The sequence below is a fragment of the Macaca thibetana genome, chromosome 8 (assembly GCF_024542745.1).
Source record: "Macaca thibetana thibetana isolate TM-01 chromosome 8, ASM2454274v1, whole genome shotgun sequence".
NCBI classification, from domain to species: Eukaryota; Metazoa; Chordata; class Mammalia; order Primates; family Cercopithecidae; genus Macaca; species Macaca thibetana.
In genome coordinates, this window is record NC_065585.1 from 77,430,624 (window position 1) to 77,456,217 (window position 25,594).

At 41.0% G+C, this 25,594-nt stretch overlaps 1 protein-coding gene across 5 annotated transcripts in view; it reads left to right on the forward strand.

The window, feature by feature from the left end:
* Positions 1 to 25,594, forward strand: part of ARFGEF1 (ADP ribosylation factor guanine nucleotide exchange factor 1) — a 147,220-nt gene that overhangs the window by 117,953 nt on the left and 3,673 nt on the right. For 4 of the 5 annotated variants that reach the window (XM_050802008.1, XM_050802007.1, XM_050802011.1 and 1 more), the window contains 10 exons: positions 572 to 732; positions 1,726 to 1,856; positions 6,789 to 6,918; positions 8,515 to 8,650; positions 8,733 to 8,871; positions 9,983 to 10,055; positions 15,034 to 15,166; positions 22,155 to 22,294; positions 23,695 to 23,863; positions 25,353 to 25,491. In XM_050802008.1, the coding sequence (XP_050657965.1) occupies positions 572 to 732; positions 1,726 to 1,856; positions 6,789 to 6,918; positions 8,515 to 8,650; positions 8,733 to 8,871; positions 9,983 to 10,055; positions 15,034 to 15,166; positions 22,155 to 22,294; positions 23,695 to 23,863; positions 25,353 to 25,491 (1,351 nt within the window). The remainder of the gene's footprint in view (positions 1 to 571; positions 733 to 1,725; positions 1,857 to 6,788; positions 6,919 to 8,514; positions 8,651 to 8,732; positions 8,872 to 9,982; positions 10,056 to 15,033; positions 15,167 to 22,154; positions 22,295 to 23,694; positions 23,864 to 25,352; positions 25,492 to 25,594) is intronic. The other variant, XM_050802009.1, reaches the window with a different exon arrangement.

Consider the following 25,594-nt stretch of genomic DNA (forward strand, 5'->3'; position numbering starts at 1 on the left):
ACCAGTAAGTACATTGCACAGCCTTCTTCAAGGAGGAGTCCCATTAAGTTCAAGGGGGACTGACTGAAATACTAAGATTATAAGTTAAGCCTATATAGAAGATGACAGTGATGACCATCAACATCAAGAGTCATGGCATCATCATAGCTGTCATTTATTGCATGCTTGCTTAAGTGTTATGCTAAGCACTTCACTTACATTATTTTGTGTAGTGCTTACAGCTATCCTGTGTATATTATGATTATTTCCATTTTATATCAAGAAACCGAGATACAGAGAGGTTAAGTAATTTTGTATATTCATTCAGCCAAAGTTGAATCGGTACGTACTGTGTACCAGTCACTGTATTAGGTGCTATGTTTATAATGTAAACAAAACAGACAAGTTTTACTATTCTCACCACTCAGGGCAGTCAGGTTAAGTGGGAAAGATAGTCTTGAACTTCATATCTGTTGGATGTCAGCCTTTAATAACCTTTAAGGAAGTGCATTACATCTAGATGTTGGTGTATTTTTGGTACAGCTAAGAATAATTGAAAAATTATGGTAATATGTATTTTTCTCTATTTTAGCCCTTGTATTTGAAAAACACTTTCCAGCGACCATTGATTCTTTCCAGGATGCCGTGAAGTGTTTGTCTGAATTTGCGTGCAATGCAGCTTTCCCAGACACAAGTATGGAAGCAATTCGACTTATTCGCCATTGTGCAAAATATGTGTCTGATAGACCTCAGGTATAGCGTCATTTAGTAAACAAAATTTTGCAGAGTATTCTTTCCAATTTGAAATCTTAAGTTTGTTTGGGAATTGAGGGTATATGAAGCATTTATTTTTCAGTAATTCGAAAAATAATCTGAGCAGCCTGATTCCGAGTTAGGATGGTTAGTGATTATAACTAACCATTATTGAAAGTGTTGGGTATTTTTCTGAGTGGTTTTCATTAAATTGTATTAACTTGTTTAATCTTCTAATGACTTTATGGGATAGATAGTGTTATAGCCCCATACGGATAAAGAAACTGAGGGAGGCACAGAGAAGTTTCAAAATGTGCCCATAGTTTCAGGGCTAGTAAAGTAGAGCTAGGGTTTGAGCCCCAGCCTGTGTTTGTAACCATTCCCTACAGTGCATCTTGTCTGTCTGTGCTGTGTAATACTGAAGCTGACTGACTATGGATGAGAATAGGCTTAAGCTCTGAAGTAAAAGGTGGAATTGAAAATCTAGCTGCCATATTTAACTTGCATATTTAAATCTGTCTTTGTAACTATCATAAGAGAAAGTGATGTATCGTAGATTTGGTAATAAGATTTTATTCCATACTAACATGGACCGATCAGGTGCTTGGTACGTTTCAGATATGTCAACTCATTTTACCTTCATACTTCCCCAGTGTGGTTAATGTGGCTCTGTGGTATCATAACCATTTAAGTGATAAAAATGGAAACCTGAATTAACCTGGGTAATGATGCAGAAAACTGGTGACAGTTGAAAGTGAAGCTAACTTTTGGATGCTAGTCCAGAGCTCTTTATAGGCAGTTATATTTTGCCTGCTTCAGTGGCACGTATACTAAAATTGTCGGCAGTTATAGTGCCCATTTTTTATAAATTATTGTGTGTTAAATTGCTCACTGGTTATTTGTGAAGCATTTAAATTATTTTTTGAGAAGTTAATATATTAAATGTATAGGTGTTATGTTTTGCCTTTAATAACCCTACCTTTTTTCTTGAAGGCTTTCAAGGAATACACAAGCGATGATATGAACGTGGCACCTGAAGACAGGGTGTGGGTGAGAGGATGGTTCCCAATTCTCTTTGAGTTATCCTGTATCATCAATAGATGCAAATTAGATGTAAGAACCAGGTAACAATCTATATTTGTAATTAAAATTTTGAATTTATTTTGACTTTAATCACATAACTCTTCTTTATAAACACAGTCTCACAGTTAAAGACCATAAAATCAAGTGTTTTGTCAAATATATTAATTAGTAGATAGGTATATTTTAAAATATGTTCATATTATTTTAAAATGTTAACTAGAGCAAAATAAAAATGGAAATACTACGTTGTTTTTAAAATATTTGATTATAGCCTCCTTTCGATTTTAGCTTCTAAGTTAATTTGATCCTTTAAACATTCTGTCTTTTCATATATTTGTTTCCAATAATAAATTGAAGTTAGTGGCAAAATTTATTTTATTTCCTGATGAACGATAGAAGAATTTTTAAATGCACATCCTTGGTGAGTTTTAGGTGAAGAACCATTTCTTTTTGTAACCTGATCAGTAACATAGTTTGGAATAATATAGAACTATTCAAATAGAACTCTTTCAAAAGTATATTGCCAATAAAAGATCATTATGAACATATAGTCAATCTGTAAAGGAACTCTTCCGGGTATTATGTGACTGGCCAAGTGCTTAACACACTGTTCTTAGGTCACAGCTCACAGGACTCCCATAGTAGTTTTTTACCCTGTACTTTGCCACATTGAAATGGCCAGCTTGTGTGTCCTAATATCTGTCAACCTCTAAACGCACCGTGAGTTCAATTTTATGGTAAACAAAATCTTTTAGGAATCTTCCCTTCTCATTTGAAAGAATCTTCTGTTATTTGGATGTGTAACTTTATCGAATTTTTTGAATTTCTAAAGGTAGCACAGAATGAATCTCTTCTTTTTCACCTTATGCCAGAACCACACCCATGCCCCACCAAGGTTAAATTTGACTTACATCTCAAGAAATTTTTCATTTTTATAGTATTATTTGTTACAACAGAAATTCTTATGAAATAGATAATCCAAAATAGGACTTAACCCTTAGGAATTTTAATTATGAGAGCACTATAGAAAAAGAGTTTATTTTATATTTAGATACAGTGGATTGTTTATCAGTGGGCCCGTTAGGAAATTGTTGAAATTCAAGATAGCCCCATTTCAGTTTTCCAGCTGCCTCAGTGGAGCGGCTAACATATCATGACTAGCAGGTCATGAAAACTCAGCACCCTCTCCCCTCACCCTTTATTTATTTGTAGAAGTCTGTTTGATGGAGGATCCACCTGCTTTCTTACCCTTCTGTTGCTTGGCACTGTGATACCTTATTTCTCACCATATTCCATGTTCAGATTATGGGTAGATACTAGTTGTTAAAGATGTTGTGTGTGTTCTAGTTAGTAAAGGAGAGGGAAAAGATCAGTAAACTTTGTTCAGTGATGGCCTTTGATTTTCCTACCTCATCCCAGGATATGTATGGCCTGCTATTTAGCTTCCATTTTAAAATGTGGGCCGGATGCTGTGGCTCACATCTGTAATCCCAGCACTTTGGGAGATCAAGGTGGGAGGACTGTTTGAAACCAACCTAGGCAACATAGTGAGACCCCATCTCTTTGAACAAAAAGTTAACTAGGCATAGTAGGCATCCCTCTAGTTCCTGCTGCTCATGAGGCTGAGGCAGGATTGCCTAAGCACAGGAAGTTGGGACTGTGGTGAGCCCTGATCACACCACTGTACTCCAGCCTAGGCAACAAATTGAGACTCTGTCTTTAACAACAACAAATAGTGCAGCACTATAATTGGTATAACACTGTGTGGAAAGAACTTCTCGTGTGCATTCTTATTTGATTCTTCCAAAATTCTCCAGATTTGGGGATAAATACCGAAAATTAAAGTCCCAGATGTAGTCAGGCATCATTTAATGACAGGGATATGTTCTGTACAATGCATTACTAGGCAATTTCAACATTGTGTGAACATCATAGCATGTACTTACACAAATCTAGATGGCATAGCCTGTTGCTCCATGGGTACAACTTGCACAGCATGTTACTGTACTGTAGGCAGCTGTTAATACAGTGGCGTTTGTGTATCTAAACATATCTAAACAGGCTGGGTGCAGTGGCTCACGCCTGTAATCCCAGCATTTTGGGAGGCCAAGGTGGGCAGATCACCTGATGTCAGGAGTTCGAGACCAGCCTGGCCAACATGGTGAAACCCCACCTCTACTAAAAACATAAAAATTTGGCCAGGCATGGTGGCTCATGCCTATAATCCCAGCATTTTGGGAGGCCCAGGTGGGCGGATCATCTGAGGTCAGGAGTTCGAGACCAGCCTGGACGACATGGTGAAACCCCTTCTCTACTAAAAATACAAAAATTAGCTGGGTGTGGTGGTGCGCACCTGTAATCGCAGCTACTCAGGAGGCTGAGGCAGGAGAATCGCTTGAACCTGGGAGGCAGAGGTTGCAGTGAGCTGAGAGTGCCACTTCACTCCAGCCCAGGCAACAGAGTGAGACTCTGTCTCAAAAATAAAAATTAAAAAATACAAATACAAAAATTAGCTGGGTGTGGTGGCACACGCCTGTAATCCCAGCTACTCGGGAAGGTAAGGCATGAGAGTTGCTTGAACCCGAGAGGCGGAGGTTGCAGTGAGCCAAGATGGCACCACTGCACTCCAGCCAGGGTGACAGTAAGAGACTCTGTCTCAGATAAAAAAAATTCTATGTGTATATATATACATAGAAATGGTACAGTAAAAACATGATATAAAAGATAAAACCTGTATAGGGCACTTACCATGAATGGAACTCACTGGACTGGAAAGTGTTCTGGGTGAGTCAGTGAGTGAGTGGGGAGTGAACGCAAAGGAGGCCTAGGACATTACTATGCACTACTGTAGACTTTATAAACACTGTAAACTTAGGCTACTCTAAATTTATGAAAAGATGTTTTTCTCCAGTAAAAAACTAACCATAGCTTACTGTAAGTTTTTTGCTTCATAATTTTTAAAATTTTAAAAAACATGACTCTTATATTAACATTTAGCTTAAAACACATTGTACAGCTGTACAAAAATATTTTCTTTATATCTTTATTCTATAAGCTTTTTTCTATTTCTATTTTTATTTTTTACTTTTTAGACTTTTTTGTTAAAAACTAAGACATAGACACACACATTAACCTAGGCCTATACAGAGTCAGGATCATCAGTGTCACTGTCTTTCATCCCCACGTCTTACCCCACTGGAAGATGTGTTACTTCAGGGGAAGTAACACATAAGGATCCGTCATCTCCTATGATAACAATGACTTCTTCCAGAATACCTACTGAAGTACCTGCCTGAGGCTGTTTTCCAATTAACTTTTTAAAAATGTGTAAGTACAAGGAGTACACTTGCAAATAATGATGAGAGGTGCAGTAAATTAATCATTAACAAAATTGTTTATCATTATATGACTGGCAGTGCAGTAGGTTTGTTTACACCAATATCACCATAAACATGTGAGTAAAGTGTTGCCCTACGATCAATGAAAGCTACAACTACAATGTCACAAGACAATTGGAACTTTACAGCTCTATTATAATCTTAGGGGACCACTGGCTTATGTGCAGTTCATTGTTGACTGAAATGTCCTTATGTGGCACATGACTGTATTATTTTTCCCTACACCAACTATTTAAGTATTGCTTAAAAAAAAAAAAAAAAAAGACATTTTCCACATTAAAAATCCTTGGAAACAATTGATCTCTGTGTTTACTTTGGGCCCTGGAAAAAACAGGATTGCCCATATCCACTTACTCCCAGCCATGAGAGGCAGCATCCTGTTACTTGGAGTGGGAGGGCATCGATACAGAGCTCAGCAGATGGAGGATGAGGGAGCCTTGTTCCATCGCAAGGAGGGAACTGTGGGTTTAGCATCAGTGATGGAACTCTGACAGGCGTCCTCTGTGGAAGAGTTTCTTTCCCAGGAGTTTCTTCACTATGGTTTCTTTACCATTGCTAGTATTACATATTAGATATCTTAGGGATCCAATAGACCAGTGTGAATTTACTGTAGGTCTGAAGTATTGTAATGTTATTTTACACATTCATTTAACAAAAACTTGTTGAGAACCTACTATGTATGAGCCATCTACTAGGTTTGGGGATAGCATAACAGCAAATGAGTTCAGCCCTATTCCAGTCCTTATGAGAGCCTTTCAAAGAAAATTTTGTTCTGTTTTACTCTCAAACTTTTGGAAACATAAGCCATTTCTAAATTGGAGGATGCCTGTGTTTTCCCAGAAAAAGCAACAAATAGAGAAAAGATTAAAGTTTCTAATGGTTACATAAAAGTATTATTTCAAGAAACAGGAAGGAATGAAGAAGAAAGTTTTGAGTTTCAGTTTTAACACTTACACAAAAGCTACTCAATGTGATGCTAAGCAATTTATTTAGCAAATATTTATTGTTTGCCTTCCAGGCAATGAGCACTGCTGTGTGCCTGGGATATAGCAAGAAATGAAACACAGAAAGACCCCTTAGTGGATTTGTTTTGTAAATCCTTTTGTTTGGGGATGTTGCATGAATAAGGCTTCTAGTATTGGGTGAAAATCCCCATAGTTCTTTGAAAAAGATTTTCCAAAATCTAACTTTTGTTTTGTTCTTAGACTGCTATATATGTATTTTCTTTTTTGGCTGTAGTACCACAAAATTAATATTCACTCAAACAATTATCGTTTTCAATCTGTAATTCCATTTACAGTTTTTAAATGCTGCAATGGTGAGGTAAGAGTAAAGGAAAAGTAAAATTAAAAAGTTTACGGCCAAGACCTTTGGAGATTTTTTTTTCCTGAATGATATATCCTAAAGGAACCTGTTGTTCTTACAACTTAACTTTTTTAAAACCCAGTGTCGTGTGTTAATTTCAGACTAGTTTTAAGCTTTCTGGTTTTAGTAGCTTTGTGAACTATAAAAACTATTTTAGGAGGAGTATGCTTTTTTGTATTATAGCTTTCTAATTGTGTTTTGTCATTTTAGGGGTTTAACAGTAATGTTTGAAATAATGAAAACATATGGCCACACTTATGAGAAACACTGGTGGCAGGATTTATTTAGAATTGTTTTCCGAATCTTTGACAATATGAAATTGCCAGAACAACAGACAGAGGTAAGAGGATACACAATTTTCATTTAGCTTAGTCAAGTTAAAAGATCCTCAGTATTATCATCAATACATTTTAGTGTTTCAAATTAAGTACAGAAGAGAATTCCTAGAAAATTTTTAAGGCATGAGAATATAATACTATGTCTTTATAAATAAGAACACTGGCTGGGCACAGTGGCTCACGCCTGTAATCCCAGCACTTTGGAAGGCCAAGGCGTGTGGATCGTCTGAGGTCAGGAGTTTGAGACCAGCCTCACCAACATGGTGAAACCCCATCTCTACTAAAAATACAAAAATTATCCAGGTGTGGTGGCAGGTGCCTGTAGTCCCAGCTACTTGGGAGGCTGAGGCAGGAGAATCGTTTGAACCCGGGAGGTGGAGGTTGCCATGAGCTGAGATCGTGCCACTGCACTGCAGCCTGGGTGACCAGCGAAACTCCGTCTCAAAAAAAAAAAAGAATGCTATGTGGGGGATAGAACTGAATTAATGAATTGATTTTTTTGTTCTGTTTTGTTTTTAGTGTTTTTCTGACTTTTCCATTTCTTTTCCTCGTTTCGACAGTCAAAACTATAAAACATCAGTAACTAACTTTCTTTTTTTTTTTTGAGACGGAGTCTTGCTCTGTCGCCCAGGCTGGAGTGCTGTGGCCAGATCTCAGCTCACTGCAAGCTCCGCCTCCCGGGTTTACGCCATTCTCCTGCCTCAGCCTCTCGAGTAGCTGGGACCACAGACGCCCGCCACCTCGCCCGGCTAGTTTTTTGTATTTTTTAGTAGAGACGGGGTTTCACCGTGTTAGCCAGGATGGTCTCCATCTCCTGACCTCGTGATCTGCCCGTCTCGGTCTCCCAAAGTGCTGGGATTACAGGCTTGAGCCACCGCGCCTGGCCAATAACTTTCTTTAGTATTATATAGTGACTTCTTTTTTATGTAAAAAGTAAGGAATACAAAGTAAATTTTATTTATTTCAACATATTTTACTATGAACCAGTTACAATATACATTTTAGGAAACGTGTCAAGAGAGCTTCATATTTTCCCCTTTTGTTCCATACAGCAGTGTTAAATGCAGACTTCTGTGAGTATTTTTTATGGGTTTGAAAAAATAAATTACACTTATTTTGTATAGCCCTTTTTTTATGGTGTTTTCAGATAACCATACTTCAGGAAAGTCATTTTTATTTTAAACCTATGCTAACCCCATTTGGACAAATTCTTACCTCCTTATTTCCCTTTCATGTTCTGTCATGGTCTAGAGCAAGGCTGGCTGTTGCTATTCATGCACTTTGAAAAATCATAATGTTAATATCAAGATGATATGGTGATGGTTTTTTTTAATAAAACAAATAGTGCCAAAAATAGTTAAATTATTGTATGCATAGATGGTTATGGGATAATGAGGAGCAATAGATACCAGATTTTAAGTTAAGGTGAATGTAACGTTCTAGAGGGAATTCAGTGGTCTAAAAGGAACACTGACAGCCTTACATTTTAAATATGAAAACATTTATATATATATATATGTGTATATATATATGTATATCTTTTTAAATCATAGTAGTTGATTAATGGCATGATGTTCATTAACGACTTTTTTCCCCAGAAAGCTGAATGGATGACAACAACTTGCAATCATGCACTTTATGCAATCTGTGATGTATTCACTCAGTATTTAGAAGTACTCAGTGATGTACTTTTGGATGATATTTTTGCTCAGCTCTACTGGTGTGTGCAGCAAGGTAGGTCTGTACCAGATATGTGACACAAAGTGTTAAATGTGACCCTGGTAATATATAAATGAATTGCTCTTTTCTTTCCTAGACAATGAGCAGTTAGCACGATCTGGTACAAACTGTTTAGAGAATGTTGTTATTCTGAATGGTGAAAAATTTACCCTAGAAATCTGGGATAAAACTTGCAACTGCACACTGGATATCTTCAAAACCACAATCCCACATGCGTAAGAAGATTTTATACAACTTTACATTTATATTTGTATATTGAATGAGTTGGAGAGTGACTAGTGATTAAAAGTTTGATAGTAACTACTGATTTCTCGTAACAGAAATCCTTTTAAGCTTGTCTTACTCTTATATGGATTTAGATTTATTACAAACCAAACTGCTATAAACTATAACAAATACATGAATTAAACTATTTGTAAACCAAAACCTTTAGTCTGGTTATCCAAAATTTGGGACATAGTGAAGTGATTCCGCTGACTTTTATAAGATTTTATTTATTCAGATCAAACCAAGCAGTGGTTTTGAATTGGGAAAAAAAAAATCTCAGCCTGTTTCTGTTACTGATCTTTTAATAATCTAAGGAAAATGTATTTATACATATTTCATATTTTATAACAGCTTGTCATTTTTCTCTAAGGGATGAGTGTGAAATGGAATTATAGTGAGGCAGGGTTTTTTTTTTTTTTTTTTTGAGATGGAGTTTCATTCTTGTTTCCCAGACTGGGGTGCAATGGCGTGATCTCAGCTTACCACACCTCCGCCTTTGGGTTCAAGCCATTCTCCTGCCTCAGTCTCCCCAGGTAGCTGGGATTACAGGCATACACCACCATGCCCGGCTAATTTTGTATTTTTAGTAGAGATGGGGTTTCTCCACGTTGGTCAGGTGGTCTCGAACTCCCAACTTTAGGTGATCCACCCACCTCGGCCTCCCAGAGTGCTGGGATTACAGGCGTGAGCCACCATACCTGGCCAGTTTTATGAATTTTTTTTTTTGAGAAGTCTCTTACTTTGGAAAATATTTGATATTAATACTTAGGGAAAGGAGGTTTAAAATTTTTAAAACTTATCAGAAAGTGTTTTTTTTTAATGTAAAACTGGTGACTATGTTACCCTTTTAATTATATTAAACGCCACTTAATTTTTTTCTAAAAGTACATGTTTAAACTTTTTACTAGATGTTTTTTAGGAAATTGCTCTTAGCAGTAGTCAAAGATGGACTGTGTAGTTGGTATGTTCTTGTTACTTTCTTGGGCCCATTTCAAAATATGCTGGATGTGGCATGTGGCACAGCCCCCTAGTGATTGATGTGGTTTTGGTATCTTAAAGGCTCTTGACCTGGCGGCCCACTTCTGGAGAAACTGCCCCCCCACCTCCATCTCCTGTAAGTGAAAAGCCATTGGTAAGTTTTAATCAGTAAAGTATATTGAAATTAGTTATTTGTGATGAGTAATTTTATTATGGGTCAAAGTCTTACATGTAAGTGTCTCAATCCATTCCTACTATTAAAAAAATACCTGAAACTAGATTACTTATAAATAGAAATTTATTTTTTCACAATTACGAAGCTTGGGAATTGTACGATCAGGTGTCTGGTGAGAGCTGCTCTCTGCTTCCAAGATGGCACCTCGTTGCTGCATTCTCACATGGTAGAAGAAGGAGGGACAGAAAGGGGCCTAGATAGTTCCCTCCAGCCCTTTTTTAAGGCACTAATTCTTATGGCCTACTCCCCTCCTAAAATCTCTACCTCTTGATACTGTTGCATTGGGGATTCAGTTTCATTATGAATTTAGGAGGGAACACAAACATTCATATCATTGCGATGCATTCGTCTCTTTTAAGAAGATGGTATAAATTTGCTGTCCAGAATTGTGAAGTTAGTTCTGTGGTCAGTTTCACAGACAATTAATATGTGTCTCTGTTAAGTGCCATGAAGGGAGTATTTTAAATTATTTTTAAATATCGGACATAGAGTAAAATGATTTTTTAAGGGTTGCGAGAGAAAGATACCATATTACGTAGCTATCTCCATGCAAAGCTGAAGATATTGTTGGATAGTATTTAAACTTTTTATTTTTATATAATTTCACCTTATAGAAAAGTAACACAAAACAGTACAAAGAATTCTGATATTCACTTCACCCAGTGTATTGGTTTCCTAGGTCTACCATAAAAAATTACCACAAACTTGGTGGCTTAAAACTATAGAAACCTACTGTCTCATGGTTCTAAAGACCACAGGTCCTAAATCAAGGAGTTAGCAGGGCCACATTCCCTCCAAAGGCTCTAAAGGAAAATCCTTACTAGCTTCTTCCAGCTTCTGGTGGCTGTTGACAACCTTTGGCATTATTTGGCTTGTTCACATATCACTCCAATCTTTGCCACCATCTATCCATAGTCTTCTTCACTGTGTGTGAATTAAATCTCTACCTCTCCTTTTTGTTTTATGAAGACGTTAGTCATTGGATTTAGGGTTTACCTGAAATCCAGGATGATCTCATCTCAAGATCCTTAATTACATCTGAAAAGACCTTATTTCCAAGTAAGGTAACATTTGCAGGTATCAGGGGTCAGAACTTAGACATACCTTTTAGGGGCCAATATTCATCCTACTGTGGTCTACCCACTGACACCTAAAAATTCATGTCCATCCCATCGGCAAAAGATGGTCACCCCATTCTAAGGTCCCCAAAAGTCTAAACTCATTACAGCATCAATACTATGTCCAAAATCCCATATAAATACCATCGGAAGTCCCTAATCTGATCATCTCAGACATCTACATTAAGGATGGATGACACTCTTGAGTATGATCTATTCTGGGGCAGAATTCATCTCCATCTGTGGACCTGTGAACCTAGAAAATAGGTAAAGTAACTTTTAAAATACAGTAGTGGGACAAGCATAAGATAGACATTCTCATTGCAAAAAGGAGAAATTGGAAGGAACAAAGGATCACCAGTCCTAAGCAAGGTTGAAACTTAGCAGGGACAATTCTGTTGAGTTTTAAAGCCTGAGAATAATGCTGTGTGGCTTAATATTCTGCCTTCTGGGGCCATGGCTTACTTCTTTGGGCCTGAGCCCTACACTATCGGTTGTTCTTCTTTTTCTTAAAGGTTAGCACGTTTGCAGCTCTGTTGACCCATTTTCTGCCTGTAGAATCCTAGAAGTCAGCCTCCCTTCCTTTTATTGTTTCTGTCCCTTTCATTCTAGGCTGGCCATATGTCTGCTGGTATATCATTCTCAAAATCCTTGTGGGTCTTCTGTATGCGTTAAGAGAAACCATGCCATTAAACAAGAGGGTGATCCATACATCTTTCTGGATAGTCCTGTTATGTTCCTGGCTTCTGCTGAGATGGTTGATTGGATCCACTAGATATATACCTAATCTCTTTGGCAAAAAGTCGTCCAGCTATTATAGCCTTGGCCTTCTCTCCAAAGCATGCTTTCCTAACAATTCATTTCCTAATTGTAGCATCCTTTTCCATGTGGATAGGCCAAGATCCTCTCAAATCATCAAGTGGCAGTTTCTTTTTGCTTAACAGTTCTTTCATCAATATATCTTATTCTTGCATTGTACTATAAACAGCAAGGACAAAGCAGGCCACGCCTTCAACACTTTGCTTGGAACTCTCCACTACATGTCATCACTTAGAATTCTGCTTTCCACCCAACAATTCAGCCAGGCTTTCTGCCACTTTACAACAAGGATCACCTTTCTATTAGTATCTAATCCCATGTGCTTGATTTCCTTCTAAGACCTCACCAGAAGCACCTTTTAACATTCTTATTTGTACCAATAATCTGTTTGATGGCCATACATGTCTTCTCTAAGATGGTAGAAGCTTTCTCTCACACATTGCACTCCCTTGTGGGTCCTCACCAGAACCACATTTGACATCCATATTTCTACCAACAGTCTCTTCAGGGCAATCTAGGTGTTTTCTATCATGTGTCTCAGAACTCTTCCAGCTTCTACCATTGCCCAGTTCCAAAGCCACTTCCACATTTTTAGGTGTTTGTTACAGCCACATTCCATTTCATAGTATCAAAATCTTTATCAGGGCCAGAGAAACAAAACCAACAGTAGAGATATATATAGATAGATTTAAGGAACTGGCTTATGTGATTGTGGAGGCTGGCAGGTTTGAAATTTTGTAGGACAGGCAGGCAGGCTGGAAAGCCTTGGGCAGGTGCTGAAGCTGCAGTTCACAGGCGGAATTTCTTCCCCAGGAAAACCTATTTTGCTCAGTTTTGAAGGCCTTCAACTTATTGGATAAGGACCATCTAGATTATTGAAGATAATATCCTTAAAGTGAACTGACTATAGATGTTAACCATATCTATAAGATACCTTCAGCTTCAACACCTGGAATAGTGTTTAATTGAATTAATTGTTACTCATTTGACTTAAGTATCTGGCTTAAGTACATAGGATATTGGTATTGTGTCCTAGCCAAATTGACACAAAAGTAATCATTACACCAAGTTTCTCCAAATGTTATTTTACATTTGTTTTTACCAACTCCTGCTTTCCTCCCTCTTTTTATCTTGCTACCCCGCCTCCCACACACACACAATTTTCTGAAAATTTTCCGCCTCCACACACACACAATTTTCTGAAAGTAATTTGTAAATATAATGCCTACTTATCCCTGACAATCAAAAAATTATCCTTGAAACAATAATCTATAGGTCTTTTCAAATTTGTACTGTTCTCCCAATAATACCTTTGAATTTTAAAGCCAGGAGGCTGTAAAGTAACAAACTAATGCCCACTGACCAGATTTGTTCCTCACAACTTTTAACTTTCTTAACAAAATTGTCAACAGTTAAAACAGATTTCACAGAAAAGTACCATTCTGAATTGCCCTTGAGAACTGTGACGTCTATACTGGGCCCGTGTTGGCTCCATGACTCTGTTGTGCTGACGTCCGTTCAGCACAGACCCGGTTATTACTTAGAACGTCCCAAAAATTCTCCTCATTTACATAGGTTAGTGAGAAAAATTGAGAAAACAATATACCTAACATCCAAAAATTCCTCTAAAACAGAGCAAGGTTTTTAAATCCCTAATTTTGTGACCTAGTTTTTGTGCAGGTTTAGTTTTCTGGAGAGAACATTTTAGAAATCATCAGACTGTTCAAGAGGGCCAGTGACCAAAAATATTTAAAAACTAGTGCTTTCATTTATCTTCAGTAAGATAATACATTTTTAATTCTGAGAACTGAGTAATTTCTTCCTTAAAATACAGAAGTCCAAGCTAACGTATTGTTCTGATTATTACTATTTCTGGTAACACAGGCCCATCTTCCTTTCACACAGCAGGTAAGGTTGCTGCAGGCTGGGACTGTTATGTCAGAACAACAAGAGCTAAGCACTCCTCCTGAAACCAGGTTCTCTCATCTCTTGAGTATGCTGTACCTTTATAATGAAAGAAAGCTCGAGGAGTGGTAGGGTCAGCTGCCATTTATTGCCCAACACTGTGCTGCTAGTGTTTTGGATTTATTATCTCTAGTTCTTAACAACCTGCAAGGAAAGTATGTCATTTCTTTTTAGATCAGAAAACCTCACCTCAGGAAATTAATCATTTTTCCAAGGTTACACTCTTAATAATACTGGAACCTGTGGCTGGGCGTGGTGGCTCACGCCTGTAATCCCAACACTTTGGGAGGCCGAGGCGGGCAGATCACCTGAGGTTGGGAGTTGGAGACCAGCATGACCAACATGGTGAAACCCCCTCTCTACTAAAAATACAAAAAGTAGCTGGGCATGGTGGCGCATACCTATAATCCCAGCTACTGGGGAGGTTGAGGCAGGAGAATCGCTTGAACCCAGGAGGTAGAGGTCGCGGCGATTCGAGATTGCGTCATTGCACTCCAGCCTGGGCAACAGGAGCGAAACTCCTATCTCGGAAAAGTAAATAAATATTACTGGAGCCTGATTCTTGTGTAGGTCTGTTGGACTCCAGGGTCCAGTTTCTCTTCATGGTACGACGCTCCTAGATAGTCACCTTCACATTGACCTTTCCAGTCCCTGGGTCCATGGGTGACAGAAGATCCTTTTCTAAATTTACCCTTGCAAACAGTGTCTGTTTAGATTTTATGAACACTTGTGGGTGTTGCTGACCAGTTTCTCTACACTTTGAAGTTTTGTATTTATATCTGTTGCTGTTGGATGGTTTAAGACCTGAGCCCAATGAGGGTCAGAAAGTCAACTTTTCTGTATGTACAGGTAATTTTAAATAATTTTCTCATTGTGTTGTAACTGTAATGTAATCATTTTCATAGGGACATAAGTTTTTAAAATAGCATTTTAGAAAATATTTTCACACATAAACTTTATTAACCATACTTATAATGATTTTTTTTATTTATTAGGATACAATATCACAGAAGTCTGTAGATATTCATGATTCTGTTCAACCAAGGTCTGTGGATAACAGACTGCAAGCACCACTGGTTTCTGCCTCTGCTGTTAATGAAGAAGTCAGCAAAATTAAATCTACAGCAAGTGAGTTATTTCTCTAAATAAAAATAAATTTGTGTTTTATGTAGGAAAGGGTTAACATTTTTGGTTTTTTATCATTAACAAGCATATACTATAATTGTGTCATCACTTCTTTTTTTTTATGTATTTATTTGTGAGACGGAGTCTCACTCTGTCGCCCAGTCTGGAGTGCAGTGGCGCCATCACAGCTCACTGCAAGCTCCGCCTCCCAGGTTTAAGTGATTCTTCTGCCTCAGCCTCCTCTGAGTAGCTGGGACCAAGGCACGCACCACCACGCCCGGCTAATTTTTGTATTTTTAGTAGAGACGGGGTTTCACCATATTGGCCAGGCTGGTCTTGAACTCCTGACCTTGTGATCTGCCCACCTCGGCCTCCCAAAGTGCTGGGATTACAGATGTAAGCCACCGTGCCTGACCATTTTTTTTTTTTTTTTTTTGAAACGGAGTCTCACCCTGTCGCCTAAGCTGGAGTGCAGTGGTGCTCACTGCAACCTCTGCCTCCCAGGTTCAAACAATTCTCCTGCCTCAGCCTCCTGAGTAGCTGGGATTACAGGTGCCGGCCATCACCCCCAGCTAATTTTTGTAGATTTAGTAGAGACGGGGTTTCACCATGTTGGCAAGGCTGGTCTCGAACTCCTGACCTCGTGATCCACCCGCCTGAGCCTCCCAAAGTGCTGGGATTACAGGCGTGAGCCACCACGCCTGGCCGTGTCATCACTTCTTTACTGTGCTTACCCTAATTTGGACATCCTCTGATAGATGGATGCCCTCTGGCAGAAGGTCAAGAACTCTGCTGATACCTGAAATGTCCGCTTTTTCCACCAACGAGCACCTGAGTCTTCTCTCTCCACCCCCTTCTGCATGCCAACCAACCTTATGTTCTGTCTGTAGAAGTAGGGCCTAACATGCCTTCCTCTACCCATCTGCAAGGGGAAGTAGTGAGGGACTGTTGCTTTCTAAGCAGGAGCACCCAACTTGTTTTCGTTGTTGTTGTTGTTGTTTTTCCAGACAGAGTCTTACTCTGTCACCCACGCTGGAGTGTGATCTCAGTTCACTGCAACCTCAACCTCCTAGGCTCGAGCGAGCCTCTTGAGTAACTGGGACTACAGGCACGCCTCATCATGCCCAGCTTATTTTTTATATTTTTTTGTAGGGACAAGGTTTTGCCATGTTGCCCAGGCTGGTCTTGAACTCCTGAGCTCAGGCCATCTGCCTGCCTCAGCTTCCCAACATGCTGGGATTACAGGCTTGTGCCACAGCATCTGGCCAGTAGCACCCTACTTTTTTTTTTGTTGTTGTTGTTGTTGTTGTTTTGAGACAGAGTCTCGCTCTGTCGCCCAGGCTGGAGTGTAGTGGTGCAATCTCGGCTCACTGCAAGCTCCACCTCCCGGGTTCATGCCATTCTCCTACCTCAGCCTCCCGAGTAGCTGGAACTACAGGTGCCCGCCACCACGCCCGACTAATTTGTTTTTTATTTTTTGGTAGAGACAGGGTTTCACCATGTTAGCCAGGATGGTCTCGATCTCCTGACCTCGTGATCCACCTGCCTTGGCCTCCCAAAGTGCTGGGATTACAGGCATGAGCCACCGTTCCCGGCAGGAGCACCCTACTTTTTAAGGAGCAACCCTTTTCTCCACAATGCTCCCTAACCTTAGTCGGCCTGTGCCAATTTCCCTCACTGCTGCCCACACCCCTGTCTCCATACAGGGATCCCCAGGTCACCTGTATTCCTCCCCTCACCTTTTCACAAAAAAGAGGAACCCTTTACTTTTTTACTGGATTGATTCGGTTTCATTTGCTGAAGGAAAATTATAACACCTAGAAAAGACCACAGCCTCCTTAGAGGAGAACAGGACAGCTTTGAGAACTTTTTAAAACCTGAGGTGAAATTTACATAACAAATAACAATATACAAGTGAATAATTCAGTGGTATTAAGTACATTCACAGCCACCACCTCTATCTAGATCCAAAGCATTTTCATCACTCCTAAAGGGAGCCCCCCCGCCCCATAACTGTTACACAACCACTCCCTCTTCTCCCCTTCCCCAGCCCCTGGCAGCCACTAATTACCTGTGTTTGTGAATTGCCTATTCTGCATATTTCATATAAAAAATGGAATCATACAAAATATAACCTTTTGTGTCTGTCTTCTCTCACAATGTTTTCAAGACTCATCATGTTGTAGCATGAATCAATAATTCATTCCTTTTTATTACTAAGTAATAGTCCACCGAATGTATAGACTACATTTTGTTTATCCATTTGTCTGATGATGGATGTTTGTATTTGTTTCACCTGCAGTTGTCATGAATAGTGCTGCTGCAAACTGTTGTGTACAAATATCATTTGAATACCTGTTTTCAGTTCTTTTGCGTTATCTGCCTAGGAGTGGAATTGCTAGCTTGTAGGGTAATTCTATGTTTAACTTCTTGAGGAAACACCAAGTAATTTTCTATAGCCAGTGGCTGCACCATTTTACATTCCCTCTAGCAATTCCAGGTTTTCCACATCTTTGCCAATGCCTTTTTTGTTGTTGTTAAATGATAACCATTCTAGTGGGTGAGCAGTTGTACCTCATTGTGGTTTTGACTGGCATTTCCGTAATGATTAGTGATGTTAAGCATCTTTTCATATGCTTGTTGGCCATTTGTATATCTTATTTGGAGAAATTTGTATTCATGTCCTTTGCCTGTTTTTAAATTTTGATGAAGTCCAATTTTTGTTTTCTTTTGTTAGTTATGCCTTTGGTATCATTGTCAAAATCCAAGGTCATCAGCATTTCCAGCCAATGTTGTCTTCTATGAAGTTTTTTTTTTTTTTTTTTTTTTTTTGAGACGGAGTCTCACTCTGTCACTCAGGCTGGAGTACAGTGGTGCGATCTGGGCTCACTGCAACTTCCACCTCCTGGATTCAAGCGATTCTCCTGCCTCAGCCTCCTGAGTGGCTGGGATTACAGGCACGGGCCACCACACCTGGCTAATTTTTGGATTTTTAGTAGAGATGGGGTTTTGCCATGTTGGCCAGGCTGGTCTCGAACTCTGGACCTCAAGTGATCCACCTGCCCAGCCTCCCAAAGTGCTGAGATTAGAGGCGTGAGCCACTGTGCCTGGCCTATGAAGTTTTATTCTTTTAGCTCTTTGATTTAGGTCGTTGATCCATTTTGATTTAATTTTATTCAGGGAATTTTTTAATCCTAGGTGCTTACAGTTCTTGAGAGAAGACAGGCTTTATTATCATATCCTACTTGAAAGGAGCTTCTATCTTCAGTGACTGTATTTTGCTAATTTCTTAAAGGGTAAATAGGTGGTAGTGAGTGGCCCAGTTTCATTTTTCATTCCTGTTCCCCAAAGAACAGAATTGTTCATGTAGGAGTCCTTTGCAGCTTCAGTCTGCACCAAGAAAGGCCAAGAGGAAAGAATAGTAAGTGGCTTTTCTTGCTCTCAGCCTCAAGACTGAATTTAAACACACTTAACTTTGTGAGGGCAGGACTTGGTCTTCACATAGTGGAAAGTGTGCACTTGGCTACTCTGGGACTATCCTTTTTCCTGGGGCAAGGGTTCTGCTTTCCTGCCACTGTGAGCTGTGGGGTCAGACTGCGTCCTTAGGCCAGACATTCCACTCTCACTCCCCTGGAAGACTTTTAGGCAAGGTTCATCCTGTAACTGTTGACTCAGAACAGTTAGAGCTGGAGGAAGAACAAGCGGCCACCCTGCTCCCATGAGCCCTTTTCCTTGGTGGATAGGTTGTGGTTCTCCTGTTTGATGAGGAGGCCCCTGCATCTGACTCTCCAACTCAGTGAAAAGAATCACAGCACAGACCAGCCTCATTCTTTCTGCACCACTGCTCTGTCGAGTTGATTCAGTACCTGCAGTCCCACATAGTTAAAATCTGCTTAGCTTTGCTCTCTGTTGTGTGGACAATGAAATGGTTGACTAATACAACCCTGGCAGTGTCAGGCCTTGTCAGGACTAAAATTTGTCCAAATAGATACTGTCATCAAATGTGCTCCTGGTCCTTGCTAGTGAGACTATAGTTAGGATCCTTGTCCAGGTCTCAAAGGGCACGAGAAACTGTGAAGAGGCTTGGCATTGCTGTTCAGAGTACAGCCTCATCTGCCAAATTCTTGGGGTCACTAGAACTGTTTGGGTCCCTGCTGGAAGCTCTTAATACCCCTGAGCAGCTCACGTTGGAGCTGATGAAAATAGGTCTCCTAAGACTTCCATCTACCACTAAGTCCCTTCTGGAGTCCAGGTCCTGCTAGGAGTCTCTTGCCCCCTGGGACTGAGATGTTTTCTCACTTGAATGAGAGAGTGAATGGATGACTGCCCATGCCGCTGTCACTGTAATAAAGGACTAAGAAGACAAGATTTAAGAGGAAGAGATAACCATAGGACTTACAGGTTTCTTTGTTTTGCTTTTTTAATTTGTGATCTAGTACTAAGAACTAAACGTTAAATAGAACAGCATTTATGAACAGTATCTGGAAAGGAACCTTCATTAATGATCTCAATAAGAATAAATTTAAGTAAGTTATTTTTCTACCCCTCAAAATCCCTAAAACATGAATTTGTCTTCCACACATTAGTGCCAGAAAAGGGAATTTGTAGTAAAAATGTTTTTCATACTAGAAAGAAACAGGGATTGTAAGTCGCCCAGCATTGGAGCCATTGCCCCAGGACTGCCTAGTAGAAAGCTCCCTTTGGGCAGTTGTCTGCCTCCTTGGAAAAGCTTCCTGCCAAAGCTGCCCCTGAGAATCTGGGATGGAGGTGTGGCCGTGTGGTCTGGGTCCCCTGGGCGGTGTGGCAGCAGCATCTCGGGAGTTGGGTCCTCTTTTCTAACCTTGTGCTGCTGCATTGGATTAGCTACTTAGCTGGTGTGGTCAGACAAGGGGAGCACTCCCATGAGTGTGTCCACATGGGCCAGCGAACTATCAGAAGCGCCGTGTTGAACAAATGTGTTCGGGATAGAGGGATGCGGTTGTGTGTAGCTGATGAGGGGAACGTGGGTGGCACTTTTGTTACTTTGCAGTTTGGTTACTTTTGAAGTAATGTGTTCAGCTTAACTTTTTTTTTTTTTTTTTTTTAAAGACGAAATCTGGCTCTGTCGCCCAGGCTGGAGTGCAGTGGTGTGATCTCGGCTCACTGCAACCTCTGCCTCCTGGGTTCAAGCAGTTCTTCCTCAGCCTCCCGAGTAGCTGGGATTACAGGCGCACGCCACCACGCCTGGCTAATTTTCGTATTTTTAGTAGAGATGGGGTTTCACCATGTTGGCCAACCTGGTCTCGAACTTCTGACCTCAGGCAGTCCACCCGCCTTGGCCTCCCAAAGTGCTGGGATTACAGGCATGAGCCATTGCACCTGGCCCCAGCTTAATTTTTTTATAGACTTCTTTGCTGATGGATGTCTTTGAAAATAAGAGGTAATTTCAGTCACAGCTACAAATCTGGATCCAAATAAAACATGTGCTGTGGCCAAACCACAGTATTGCATAGGTTAATCCGGAGTCTTGGCTGCCCTCACTTCCTGTCTCACATTGGTCTGTTCTGTTATTTTCTTATGTCTACAAGTTTTCATGTAACCTATTTTCTTTTTTTTAAATTTCAATTAATTTATTTTTGAGACAGAGTCTCTCTCTCTTTCTTGCCCAGGCTGGAGTGCGCTGGTGTGATCTTGATTCACTGCAGCCTCCGCCTCCCGGGTTCCAGCGATTCTCCTGCCTCAGCCTCCATAGTAGCTGGGATTACGAGTGCGCACAATCATGCCTGGCAAATTTTTTTGTAGCTTTGTAGAGATGGGGTTTCATCATGTTGGCCAGGCTGGTCTTGAACTCCTGACCTCAGGTGATCCAGCTCTGCCTTGGCTTCCCAGAGTGCTGGGATTACAGGCGTGAGCCACCGTGCCCAGCCCCTTTATTCCCTGTTTTCTAAGGTCAGACTTGGGTTTACAGTTGATATTTCAGTTTTAGGTTTTTATCTGTTACATTTTCGTTAAAAATAACTTGAATTAAAAAAAATTTGTAGCGGGAACATCTTGAATATATTACTGTTCTAAATCAGGGGTGTTCAATGTTTTGGCTTCCCTGAGCCACACTGGAAGAATTGACTTGGACCACTCATAAAATACACTAACATGTATGGCCCCATACATGTCTGGGGACCCAGACCACACGGCCACACCTCCATCCCAGATTCTCAGGGGCAGTTTTGGCAGGAAGCTTTCCAGGAGGCAGACAACTGCCCAAAGGGGGCTTTCTACTAGGCAGTCCTGGGGCAATGGCTCCAATGCTGGGCCACTTACAATCCTTGTTTCTTTCTACTATGAAAAATAGGCCGGGCGCGGTGGCTCACGCTTGTAATCCCAGCACTTTGGGAGGCCGAGACGGGCGGATCACGAGGTCAGGAGATGGAGACCATCCTGGCTAACACGGTGAAACCCCGTCTCTACTAAAAAATACAAAAAACTAGCCGGGCGAGGTGGCGGGCGCCTATAGTCCCAGCTACTCGGGAGGCTGAGGCAGGAGAATGGCGTGAACCCGGGAGGCAGAGCTTGCAGTGAGTTGAGATCCGGCCACTGCACTCCAGCCTGGGTGACAGAGCGAGACTCCGTCTCAAAAAAAAAAAAAAAAAAAAAAAAAAGAAAGAAAAATAGTAGTGAGCTAAGAAAAAAAAATCTCATAATGTTTTAAGAAAGTTTATGAATTTGTGTTGGGCTGCATTCAAAGCTGTCCTGGGCCACATACAGGCTGCGGGTTGGACAAGCTTGTTCTAAATTATGTAGGGCACTTTTATTTTAAAAGTTACTTTTCTAAGGCTTTTCTAAATATCAGTTAAACTTTTACTGAGTAATGCCTACGTGCAAAAGCAGTATGTCCTTCTCATTGTGATGTGTGAATACATATTAATGTTTCCTTAGCACTGTAATGTCATGGAAATTACAAAGAATTCAAAATAATTTTTTGTTTGCATGTGCATTGGGGGGGGTTTCCTCACAGAATTTCCAGAACAAAAATTGTTTGCTGCCCTGTTGATTAAATGTGTTGTGCAGCTGGAACTCATCCAGACTATCGACAACATTGTCTTCTTCCCAGCCACAAGTAAGAAAGAAGATGCGGAAAACTTAGCTGCAGCGCAGGTAAGGAGATAGGAGGACAGCTGCTTTTTTTGTGTAAGTAGGAAGTTAGCTATAGCAGTCTGGGCTGTAGAGTTAGGCTAGAGAATTAATTTGTGGGGCCTTCCTCATGCAGATGTCCTTTTAAACCATGAGACTGGATCCCATCACAAGGTAGTAAGGTTAGCTAGAGCAGGGAGGAGGGTCAGCAACTGAGCACTAGGAACCTTGTCCTCTACAGCTTCTGGAGAGGAGGCAGCTAGCAGAGACTGAGGACGAGAATCCATGAGGCATGGGGAGGCACGGGGAAGCAGGTGTCAGTTGTCCGGGAAGTCAGATGAAGAAAATGTTTTAAGAAGCAGCATGTGATCAGTCACTTGTTAAATGCTCTGGATAGGTCAAGTGATACTACTCTTGAGAACTGCCTTCTAACTATTTGGAGGACTTTGGAACCTTAACAATGTGTTAAATGTTAAATTGAGGACAAAAGCATAATTGTAATGGGAAGAGAGAGAGAGAATGTGGACTCAGCCAGTACTCTGTTAAGAAGTTTTGCTATAAAGACACAGAGAAATGTGATAGCTGGAGTGTGAGGGGTTTGCTATGTTTTGTTCTCCAGATTGGTGATATGGCAGTGTGTTCACTGGTAAGAGCTTTCCAGTAGGGAGAGAAAAACTGACTGTAGGCAAGAGAGGGGCAATTGCTAGGGCCATGTTTTTGAGTGAGTGGAGATAGTACTTCATACAGAGTGGGAATCACCTGGGGCAGAAGCCCAGATCCCATGTGGTGGCAGGGGGACGGCTGGGGGATGGGTTATGGATGCAGGAAGTCTGGTACATTTGGGGTGGGAGCTTGTGAGAGACCACCTTTGCCAGCTTCTGGTTTCTCACTGAGATGGGAAGAAAAGTCATGTACCATGTGAGATTTGGAAGAATGTTTTAGCTACTTGAGAAGTGAAAACGTGAGCTGGTTGGCCAGGAACGTGGCCTAGGCCAAGGTCTGCCAAGGGCTGGGCCAGCACCAAGCCCACTAGTTTAGAGAGAAACCAGTCTGCTTTCTCTAGTCACACATGACCACATGGCCGTTTTGCCAGCCAGTTACTAAAAGGAAGAGGAGGGGTTGTGAAAGAGAATAATTAAAATCATGATGCATGGACTCCATAGCAGTTGAGAAGGGAGGACTTGAGGGGCTGAGGAGCGCAGGGCCAGGGAGTTGGGAGTCCAGGAGGGTCTGGACTGATGGGAGGCGGTGCTTGGGGACGAGGATGTGTAACGGAAGATGGACCGTCCCTTACTTTGTTAGGTTAGATGAAGCTGAGTATCTGTGGCTTTCTTGTGAAACTGGTCTTTGGGGAGCATTGAGTTGTAAATTAACTAAAATTATTGTGACTGTGTGTATATGCTGGGGTGGTTTGTTTTTCAAAGAGAGATGCGGTGGACTTTGATGTTCGAGTTGATACTCAAGACCAAGGAATGTACCGCTTTTTAACATCACAACAACTTTTTAAGCTACTGGACTGCTTATTAGAGTCACATAGATTTGCAAAAGCATTTAATTCCAACAACGAACAGAGGACTGCCCTGTGGAAAGCAGGTAAGCTATGCACGCCTCGCATTTAATGTTTACTGTTGATGGATGTGGGACAGATACCGACAGGTATCAGAACTCATTGACTGTCTACTGTAGGTATCTGCATGTCACTATGTGTACTTGTGTACTCTGACCGTAACAGTAGTAAGGTAATCTCACAACCAGGCCCTTTTCTGGTCTGCAGTAAGCCAGATAACTACTTGGGTGAATTTTTTCCCCCTTGGTCTATTATTTGACTTATATTGTTCTTTCATCTTGTTTACCCAACCTGGACCTTCTTATTGATACTAACTGACATGATAAAAGCTGTCCTTTCATTAGGAAATAAATGTGTAAAAGTCACACACACAAAACCTGGCATGTGTATTTGAATGGCTTCTCTGTTTACTGGGAATGGCTAAAGTTCAGAGTGAAGGTGAATTTATTGGGATGTGAGTTATATTTGTTGTAGAACAAGTTAGACATTTTAAACAAAAAATAAGCTTTTATTATAAACCAAAGTGGCATTGTTAATTTTTTAATTTAAGAAATAGAGCCAGGTGCAGTGACTCATGCCTGTAGTTCTGGCTACTCGGGTGGTTGAGGTGGGGGGATTGCTTGGGGCCAGAAGTTTGAGACCACCCTGGCCAACACAGACCCTGTCTCTACAAGAAATTAAAAATTAGCGGGGCATGGTATCGCATACCTGTAATCCCAGCTACTCGGGAGGCTGAAGTGGGAGGATCACTTGAGCCCAGGAGTTTGAGGCTGCAGTGAGCCATGATCACACTGCTCCCCTCCAGCCTGGGCAGCACAGTGAGACCCCATCTCTTAAAAAAAGAAGAGAAAAAAGAAAGAAATATAATTATTAGGTGCCAAACAGTGCTGGGAGGATGAGGGGCAGCAGAATAAGGCAGAGAAAAAGAAGGGGGCTGATAGTTACTGAACATCAAACTCTGTATCAAAAGGGTTTGGTGCTTATGTTTGTTTATTTAAAACAGCTGTGGCATTCTTCTTCCCTTTACAGCCTAACTTCTGGGAAGAGTAGTCTGTACTTATTTTTCCCCTTTTTTCCTACCCAAGTTGTTGCCACCATTCCACTGGGCCTGTTCCTGCTGAGCTGATAGACCCTCCTTGTGTCCACACACACTGGACCCATCAGACCTCTGACAGAGCAGTTCTCACCTCCTGGAGGTTGCCCCTGTTTATCTGAGCGCCCTCGTGCAGGCAGAGCACAGAGCCCCTTCTACAGCTTTGGGGATTCAAGTGCAGTTTCATGTGAAGGGCTCCACCTTCCCAGGCCACAAGTTATTTTATATCTCATATCCCCAACGCGAATAGGGAGGGAATCCTGGACGTGGAAATCATCTTCATATCAGGCTGCTGTGGCTCCGCTTTGTAAGCAGCAGATGCTGATGGCTGAGCACAAACAAAATGTGCTTCCGTATGGGCTGCTTCACCTTTACATAAGATGCCTTCCCAAACTAATCCCAGAAACTTCCCCTTTCTGCAGGATTCAAAGGCAAATCCAAGCCCAACCTTCTAAAGCAGGAGACCAGCAGCCTGGCCTGTGGGCTGCGCATTCTATTCCGGATGTACATGGATGAGAGCCGCGTTAGTGCCTGGGAGGAGGTCCAGCAGAGGCTTTTGAAGTAAGACTCTTGACTGATTTCCATCTCTGACCAGGTAGCCACGTGGTGCCGGGCAGGAAAGGGGCACCGGTGGGACCATGCTGAGAGCTGAGCCTTTGGGGCC